Genomic DNA, 10,123 nt, shown 5'->3' on the forward strand with positions numbered 1-10,123 from the left:
GTATGTGTAATTATATTTTATGTGTAATTATAGATAGCTGAACATATATACGCATCATCGAAATATTTCATGGCAAACAAGATTTCTTCTTGGTTAAATGTCTCTGGACCATCATACGTTGTAGATACAGCCTGCAGTTCAAGTCTTTTCGCTTTAGCTCTTGCTTACACAAGAATGAAAAATGAAGAATGTGATGCGGCCATTGTAGCTGGTGTTAATCTGTGTTTAAACCCGTATGAGACATACCAGTTCTTCCATCTTGGTAAAGTTAATTTTTAAATGATATTATTATTACACAGTACATATTTGGTTTTCAAGTTTATCACAAAATATGATAATGATTATTGACATTAAATTGTGCAGAGTGAAAGACATGAATTCTCTTCCAGTTCTGTTTTATTATTGCGTCAGACTGCTTTAGCTGGCCACCTTTAGCTGATGTTAAACAATCAAATAAGATAGCCAGATGGAATAAATTAGCACAGTAGCAGGAAAACGCTAAAGAGAATTTATTTCTTTTGCCGCGCATGAATGACGGCTAATATACATTAATAACGCAGAAAATTGACCAGAAAAATAACATGTTCATAAAACAAACTATTATTATTTAAATACTTTTAGGAGTATTGTCCGCTGATGGTTACTGCAGACCTTTTGATGAAAAAGGCCGTGGTTACATGCGCAGTGATACCGTTGCTGTGCTGTTTTTGCAGAAAGCAAAAGATGCAAGAAGAATTTATGCTACGTGTGTTCATGTTAAAACAAATTGCGATGGTTTCAAAGAAGAAGGTATTACATATCCATCTTTTGAAATGCAGAAAGCTTTACTAGAAGACTTTTATGAGGAATGCAAAATTGCAACTTCTGAGATATCTTATGTGGAAGCTCATGGAACTGGTACTGTAGTAGGCGATCCAGTAGAAGTTACAGCTATTGATCAAGTTTTCTGTAAAAACAGAAATAGTCCTTTATTGATGGGCTCAATAAAATCAAATCTTGGACATGCTGAGCCTGCTAGCGGTCTCTGTCAAATAGCAAAAGTATGTAGATACATACATGATAAGCTATAATAAATAATCCATTTTTACTTTGTTGCATGCTGTTTCCACAAAAAGTTCAAACTTTAGGATTTTGAAAACATAAGATAGTTGTATTAGTTTGAATAGCTGTGCATACGAACAACGTATGTTCATGTGTGTGTTCGCTTTAAGCGCTTAGCGCTTTACCCAGCAATCTATTTTTATTGCCAAAGCAAAACCACTGAAACGCATCTCTTATTGTAAAAATCAGTCAGTTAATATTTCTAAACGGTATACTATTTTTTTAAACATTACACTCTGCATCTTTCACGCTTAAAAACTCGTCTCGCGAGTCTCTTTTCCGTTTTCAAATTCTTTTGTTGTTTTTTTTATATAAAAATGCGTCTAATGATCAGAAATTTACCATTTGAAACTTTCCTGCAAAAAATTATCAGCAACTTTTTAAGCCTGAAAGTAATGTAAGACTTTTTATAAAAGCCTTCTAAATCGTATTTTTAGTTATCTTACAATTAGTCAGCTGCAGGAAATAAATTTGACCGTGGTTTAAAATAACCGCAAAGTATTAAAATTATGTTATTGTCACTCGATAATATATACGCAGTATAAGCAATGATACGCAATTTGTAGAAATTCAAGAGTGAGGGTAACACCTGACAAACGTCATAGAAACAACTCGATTCTGAAAAGTTGAGGCAACGGAAAATGCTGTAACGTAATAATAGTACACATAATTGTAAATTTTACAGATACTGATAGCAATGGAAACTGGTAAAATTCCAGCAACTCTGCACTTCAAATCACCGCGAAAAGATCTTACTGCTGTTCTTGAAGGTAGAATTAAAATTATTACTGAACTTACACCATTTAATGGTGGGTATGTGGCGGTTAATTCTTTTGGATTTGGTGGCGCAAACTGCCATGTAATATTAAAATCAAATCCGAAAAATAAGATCAAAAAACTAGACGATTTACCTAGACTTGTAATTGTGTCTGGTCGTACTGAAGAAGCTGTTAAAACGATTCTGGATGATGTAAGAGCTTAGAAATTATATTAATCGAGAATCAAAGTATTTTTTTGTATTTCATTTTTATTTAACCAAAATTAGGTTAATTCTAGAGCTTTAAATCTTGAGATTGGCTTGTACAAAAGAAATAAGTAGATAGTGTTTCGAAAACTTGTCAACGTCAACTGCAAAAATACGGGTTCCCATTTAAAAATGTTGAAAGTAAATTTAGCACAAATGGGAAGATAATTTTCAGATCAATTCTCAGCATCTAAAAACTTCTGAAACAATTTTTTTGAATTTCTCATATTTTTCGAGATATTTGTCTGACGCAAGTAATATGAGACACTAGAGTGTTTTGTATAGTCCGTACTGGCTAAATTTCTCGGAAAGTATACTCAGTTTTAAAAACAATGTTTGAAACAAAAGTTGCAAAATATACAACTATATATTTACTGATGTTAATAAGTTGACCTTGGATAATGTCACGGTCACATCGATTTTTGTACATAGAACCTTTTTATTGCATATTCTTGTAGCTGATTGACATTGAGGCGGTTGTGAAACACTAGTTATAAGCCATTTTTTGATGAGTACTTGCAGAGTGACTTTATGAGTCCTTATATCTTGAAACAATTTACTTTTTTTTTAAATGTTTTTAGTTTTTTTAATTAACGTATTTTATTACGTTATAGGTGCATAATCGGCCGATTGATACAGAATATATTGCTTTTTTACACAGCATTTATAATAAAAATATAGAACGTCACCCATATAGAGGATATACTATAGTTGGATTAACAGAAGATCATACGTCAATTAATAAGCTAGAATGTTATTCAAATATAAGTAAACAAATTTGTTTTCTATTTCCCGGAACAGACGTCATATGGAGTAATATAGGTATTTATTTAATTAAGTTATTGTACATGATTTATGAAATATATAAAGTATTATATGAAATATATAAAGTATTATATGTGTACACACTCATACGCACACATGTATGTATTGTACACAAGCACGCTCACTCTAAAGATGCTCAAAACTATCAATTTCAATTCATGTCAATATATTCTTTGCTCTATTTATTTATATTCGTTGTTAATTTATTTTTTCTATGCTCTATGATCTTCATCATAATTCAGTATGTAGATCAATGACTGCGAAATGTTCAACACATAATGATGTGGATTTTTTTTATATGAATTGTTTTGATAATTTCATTTTTTTACCAATTAGAGAACTTTAGGTTCTGAAGATTAAACTAGAAATATATAAACGGTAATAAGAGCCGTTCGCTATTGTTGTGTGTAAATATGCGTGTGTATATATATATATATATGTATTCACGAGTAAATCTTACACGTGAGTTTTCAAATAAATTTTTTCTTTTTTTTTCACCATTTATTATATCCTTTATTATATCAACTCAGAAAGTTGAAAATATAACTAAACTATTTCGGATTGCATACTTGTCACATTATTACTTATTTTCACGTTACATTTTGGTTTGTACTTGCCGTTAATTACGATTTCTTGCTTTTCTTTACACCACAACAAACTCAAAAGAGTTCTTTATATATTTGATCTTGAAGTTAATTTATTTGAACTACATATATATTTCTTGTTTATTTAAACATGTTTCTGTTTGAATGTACACTTTGAATTCATGCATATGAATAATATTTTTATGTGTTATTTTTCAGGCAAAGAATTACTGAAACTACCAATAATTGTCAAAACAATTCAGAAATGTGATGAAGCACTAAAACCATATGGTATATGTGTCACGGACATTTTATTAAATAAAAACGAAATTACTTGCAATGACAGTATAAAATCATTCGTGGCAATCATTAGTATTCAGGTAAATAAAGAAAAACTTTAGTTTGTAGAATTAGTTTTGTATATTTACGATTTGCATTTTATATTTGTTGAATTGTGGTGACTGCGTGACACAATTACATTTAATTTAAAATTAAAATGTTTGTAATGTATATTTTAATAATTCTGCACACATATACAACATATATCAAGTTTTTGGCATTTAAACCAGCCAGTTTCAATCGTATTTCGATAGAGTAGTTCTGATGTTATGATATATTATCTATAATAAAATGTGTTATGTTATTTTTATATAGATTGCAATAGTAGATCTTTTACTACATATTGGAATTGTGCCCGATTATGTACTTGGTCAGTCGATTGGTGAACTTTTGTGCGGATATGTGGATGAACTTTTTACTGTTGAAGAAACAATTTTAATGGCGTATTATATGAGTGTTGCGTTTGATAAAATAAAAGTAGAACAGGTAAGTAAGTGAAGTACTTTATTCTGTGTACATACGCATGTTACTGTATTGTTATGTGTTTTTTTCAGTGTGATTATATTTCTGATGCTTCTAATCAGTATTCAGAATCTACTAAATTAAAGCTACTAGAATATCTGAATCAAATAGCACCATATAAATCTATGAAAAATTTTAAGTATAGTAAGAAATGGTTAAACAAGTTTTTGCCTCACAACAAAATATACAACTCATTTACGCAGTTATCTGCTGCAGAATATTATGCACACAGTGCAGTATATTCGTCACTTGAAGAAATTTTACCTATGATACCGAAAAATGTGGTACTTCTTGAAATAGTATCATATAATAATTGGATATTTTTTATAAAAAAATGTTTGAATTCAAACTATATTTCATTATTTCAACACGATCAACAAAATAATATAGATAGCATTTTGAAAGGAATTGGGAATCTTTATAATATCGGATGCCAACCGCAAGTTGCAAACTTATATCCGCCAATACAATTTCCAGTCAGTCGTGGAACATCAATGATATCTCCTCTCATAAAGTTTGTTTGTTTTTTTTTTGTTTTAATGAAAAATAGGTTCTATTTTACCTAATATTATATTTAGTTAAATATTTTATATAGATATATAGTTTATATTTTTATATATTGCTGTTATAGATGGGATCACTCTGAAAATTATTATGTTGCAAAGTTTGTAAGTGAGGAAAAACCTACCATTAGAGAAACAGTTCAAGAGATTACATTCAAAGACTCCAATTTGAAATATATGTATGATCATGTAATTGACGGTAGGATTCTATTGCCAGCTTCAGGTTATCTGATTTTAATTTGGAAAATGATTGGAACAATGTTATGCTGCGACTATAAAGATATACCAATTATATTTGAAGATGTTAACTTTCTTCGTGCTACTTACTTATCAAAAACGACTACAGTTAAACTGACTCTTTCAATACAAAAAGGTGAGAGTTTATTTAGTATGTTTGTTCTTCCTTCTTTCTTCTCTCTCTCTTTCTCTTTCGCTCTTTCTTTCTTTCTCTTACAGACACGCACACATACAACAAATTTATTATACATATGTTTCTTTCTCTATTGTTTTCCTATTAATTATTATATAGGCAGCAATCAGTTTGAGATTAGTGAAGAAACTACTGTTGTTGTTACTGGAAAAGTGTGGATTCCACATGATATTGCAAATCATAAATTACTTATTCATAATTTAAAAGAACCTGAATATAACGTTACAAAATGTATGAGTACCAAGGATATTTACAAAGAACTACGACTTCGTGGTTATCACTATTTTGGTATATTTCAAGGCTTGAAAAGTGCATCAATTTCAGCAAAAATGGGATATATTACATGGTCAGACAATTGGACAGCATTTATTGACAACATGCTGCAGATGAAAATTTTATTACTAGATTCAAGAAGTCTTTTCGTACCAACAAGAATTCGTAAATTAGTAATTGATCCTCAATTTCACATAAACCAAATACAAACTACGCCTGATGAAAAAGCGAGTAAGTATATTCTAATGAAATATACTCCACATATCATATTTTATGGATAAAATTTGTACGATAAAATATAAGTAAAAAATAATGTAAAGAAAACAAGAAACTTTCTGTACACACATACATACACACATTAATACTCTTAATATTAACACATATGTTGTCATGGCAAAAGATCTAAATTATGGTACATATGTGCAATATCTGTTACCATGCCCACTAACAGACATTTCAAAGTATTATCACAAACATTCTTCTACATCGAGTGTTTTTTGTGAAACAGTTATCGACAATCTCTCTTCTGTCTCTACCATTATACATCTCTATTATGCTATCTCACTCTCTTTTCTTTTTCAATTTCTTTACTGAAGATATACAATATTTATTTCAGACTTTTCTGTACGCGTTTATGATTCTCTGGACGTTATAATATCTGGAGGAATAGAAATTTATGGCGTTATGGCTACAAATATATCTCGACAAGTTCCTGAACCTATTCATGATGAATATTGTTTTATTGCTCATTGTGATCGTGCTGTGATGTCTCTACCAGAAATTATACAAATATCAGCGCATATCTCGCTTGAATGTAATCCAGTACTACAGGCAAATTTTATTGAATTAATTGAAGATGTTGACACAGTTACAGAGCAAGATCTAATCTCTACAATCCTTTATGACATTTTAAATAATTTGCCAATGATCGAACCAAATGTTACATTGGTTGCTCCAACTAATCGTTTCAAAAATAATGAATTATCTCCAAATATCAAGCAGTCCGACAATTTGACAAAAGATAACAATTTCCTAATGATTATTGTTTTCAAACTTTTAACAAAAAACANAAGTGAATTAATCAATACATTATTGTCTACATTAAANNAAGGTTGCTTTGTGCTGTCAAGAGAAAATCTCACTGAGTCCTACAATTATACATTATTACAACAATATAAGTTGAATATAGTTTTAGAGAAACGTACAGAGAAAGAGGCATTTGTGCTTTTAAGAAAAACACAAAGCATTGTACCGCAAGAAGTTATATATATAAATAACTCTGACTTTTCGTGGATTAACAAGTTGAAGTCTGCATTAAACATGGATGATAACTTAAACGCATCCACAAGAACAATATTAGTTGCGGACGATTTTGAATGTGGCATATTGGGTTTTATCAATTGTTTACGAAAAGAGCTGAACAAAACAGATGACAAGATTAGATGTGTATTTATCCAAGATGAAAATGCGCCGAAATTTTCTTTACAAGACTCTCTCTACATAAACCAATTACACTTGGACTTGCCTGTTAACATTTTACGCCCCAACAAAGTTTGGGGATCGTATAGACATCTTCCGTTACCACAACTAAAACCAAAATTTGTACAGCATGGTTATGTCGCTCAGAGTGTATGTTCATATAAATTTATAAATTAATTTATATTTTCCTATTGTGTATTTTTTATTACAACAGAATTGATATTTGTTGTAGGTGCGAGGTGATTTAAGCAAGTTGCGTTGGGTTGAAGGGCCGATATCTCCTGATTACAAACAAGAAAATCTCGTACGTGTAGTATACGCATCACTTAATTTCAAGGATATTGTGATAGCTATCGGTAGAATTCCTTTAGAGATTTTTGGAAACGCAAGAAATATCGATTCTCTCTTAGGATGTGAATTTGTCGGGTACAATACGGCTGGTAAAAGAATAATGGGAATATCTACTGTAAGGTATGGAGAACACAAATTTATTAGTTGTTACAGTTTATATACAAAACAGTTATTTCCAATAATTCAATTTTACAAGATTAAGCTGATCGATGCACTTCGCAATCCTTTCCTGTATTTTTCTAAGGTTTAACTGGAGTTGCGCGACCTTATTTAAGCCGGGACATACAAACAAAATTAAAGTTACTTGAATTTTGATAGTAAAAACAAACAATCTATTTAAATATTATTCAGTTACGTGATTATGCACTTTCTGTGCATGCGTATGTGGATGCACCGCACATGTATTTTTTATCTATGTATGGATAAAAATTAATTTTAGAGATATTTACAGATAAAAAAGTCAATGCTTTACGTATGACTAAAAGCTACGCCAACTAATATTTTGTTATTGCTTTTCTATGAGAGTAAAATGCTACTGTGTTATTTCTTGTCACGCGTAACGCATTGAATGTTCTGTCTACAGACTCCAAAGTTTACTGTTAAAACATAGAAAAACAATATGTGTATTTTATAAAGTACTACTTTAAGTAAATCATTTTAGAGGAATCACAAATCTTATTGTGGCTGATCCACAACTTTCTTGGATCATTTCTGACAAATGGACGTTTGAGGATGCTGCAACTGTCCCAATTGCTTATTGTACGAGTTATTATGCTTTGTACACACGTGGAAACTTAAAGAAAGGAGATAAAATTCTTATACATTCCGGCACTGGTGCCGTTGGGCAATCTGCAATTTATCTCGCGCTTTTTGAAGGATGTGAAGTTTTTACAACTGTAGGAACACCTGAAAAACGAAACTTTATAAGAGAAAAATTTCCTTCTATNCCTGAAGATCATATAGGAAATTCTCGAGACACCAGCTTCGAACAAATGATNAGTCAACAAACAANAGGTCGAGGTGTNGACATCGTGCTAAATTCTTTAGCAGAAGACAAACTGCAAGCATCTATTCGGTGTTTGGCAAAAGGTGGTCGATTTTTAGAAATTGGAAAGTATGATTTACTATCTAACAATACTATAAATTTAAAAGAATTTTCAAAAGGCATTAGTTTTTATGGAGTTATGTTAGATAAAATATTTATTAGTACTGATGTAACAAGAAAAATAACTATTTGTAACTCAATAAGCAATATGATTCAGCGTGGAGCGATCGTACCACTTGTAAGAGAAGTTTTTGAACAACATGAGGTAGAAACCGCTTTTAAACATATGGCAGCTGCAAAACATATAGGAAAAGTAAGTTAAAGTAAATCTAAAATTACAATTTTCAAACAAAATGTAATACTGTGCATAGCAACTAAAGACGGTCGCGTCATGCGTGATCGAGGTTGTATATTTCATATATACATTACTTAAAAAAATAATCATTTAGACTTAACATATAAACGTTTTAGTGTACTTATATCCATTTACACTGTGGTTTTTTCCACCATAAATTTCAAATAAAAAAGTTTAAGTAAAAACAATTTTAGCAAAATGTTACTTAACTCTTAAGATTGCACTAGAATGGAATATGTGGCTTTGCCAGATTATGTAGTTCCTGTTATTAATCTGCTATCGATAGTTCGATAATGACATAAATGCTATTTGTTGACAAAAACTTTAGACCTGATTATTTTGCAAACGGCTTTCAATGTTTTCGATATTCTTGTAACCAACAATATCGTAGCCTACTCTTTACAAATTGTTATCAATTTATTTAGTTATTTAATTAAAAATTTAAACCAATTACTGAATAGAAATGTAAAAATAAAAGCACCAAATAGTTTTGGGTCATGTGTCGTGGAAATATATTTTATTAAAACAAAAATTTTATTTTGTGTGCAGAAATATGTAAGGCCGATACGAGCCATTCGCAGGATGTTTGTGCGGAAACTAAGCGTGTTTTATTTTGCGTTTTTTATTTTGTGTGTTTCTGTCTCAATATAAAGAACAGTTAAAATATAACTTCACTAAAACCTTTTAAATTTAGTAAAACTTTTAACTTTAAATATAATTTTTAAATATACCTTTATTAAGATTTTAGTTTCCCTTTTAGGTACTTATAAAAGTACGTACAGAAGAGGAAGATGAGGACGCTCCTATTCTCGCGTATCCTCAATATTTCTGTCATGAACATAAATCTTATATTATTTTGGGTGGTTTAGGCGGTTTTGGCCTGGAATTAACTGACTGGTTGATTCTTCGTGGCGCTCGAAAAATTATACTCATTTCACGAAATGGTATAAAGAACGGTTATCAACTGTCAAGAGTAGAGTTATGGAAATCGTATGGAGTAAATGTGCACATAATGACAGGCTTTGACGCATCTACTCATGAAAATTGTGCTTCCATTTTACGTTTTGCCAACACATTAGGACCAGTAGATGCTATATTTAATCTCGCAGTTGTGCTAAAAGATAATATTTTCACGAATCAAACTCCGGAAACATTTGAAGAAACATTTCAGTCGAAAGCTCTAGCTACAAAGCAACTGGACGATTTGTCTAGAAAAATGTGTCCTCATCTGC

At 30.7% G+C, this 10,123-nt stretch overlaps 2 protein-coding genes across 2 annotated transcripts in view; both read left to right on the forward strand.

Annotated features, from left to right (window-relative positions):
* Window positions 1-37: 37 nt before the first annotated feature.
* Window positions 38-8,600, forward strand: LOC109859110 (fatty acid synthase-like). The gene is given in 14 exon segments (XM_020437022.1): window positions 38-262; window positions 622-789; window positions 907-1,040; window positions 1,787-2,071; window positions 2,740-2,947; window positions 3,754-3,914; window positions 4,189-4,359; window positions 4,428-4,909; window positions 5,027-5,331; window positions 5,488-5,892; window positions 6,278-7,290; window positions 7,373-7,611; window positions 8,153-8,551; window positions 8,553-8,600. Coding segments are annotated over 14 exon segments (4,206 nt in total). The 5' UTR covers window positions 38-69; the 3' UTR covers window positions 8,596-8,600.
* Window positions 8,601-8,660: 60 nt separating this feature from the next.
* Window positions 8,661-10,123, forward strand: part of LOC109859113 (fatty acid synthase-like) — a 4,001-nt gene continuing 2,538 nt past the window's right edge. Inside the window, exons 1-2 of the mRNA XM_020437028.1 lie at window positions 8,661-8,849; window positions 9,652-10,121. Coding sequence (XP_020292617.1) covers window positions 8,676-8,849; window positions 9,652-10,121 — 644 coding nt within the window. The 5' untranslated portion in view covers window positions 8,661-8,675. The remainder of the gene's footprint in view (window positions 8,850-9,651; window positions 10,122-10,123) is intronic.

Source organism: Pseudomyrmex gracilis, unplaced genomic scaffold, assembly GCF_002006095.1.
Source record: "Pseudomyrmex gracilis isolate BER0280 unplaced genomic scaffold, ASM200609v1 scaffold_239, whole genome shotgun sequence".
Classification (NCBI taxonomy): domain Eukaryota; kingdom Metazoa; phylum Arthropoda; class Insecta; order Hymenoptera; family Formicidae; genus Pseudomyrmex; species Pseudomyrmex gracilis.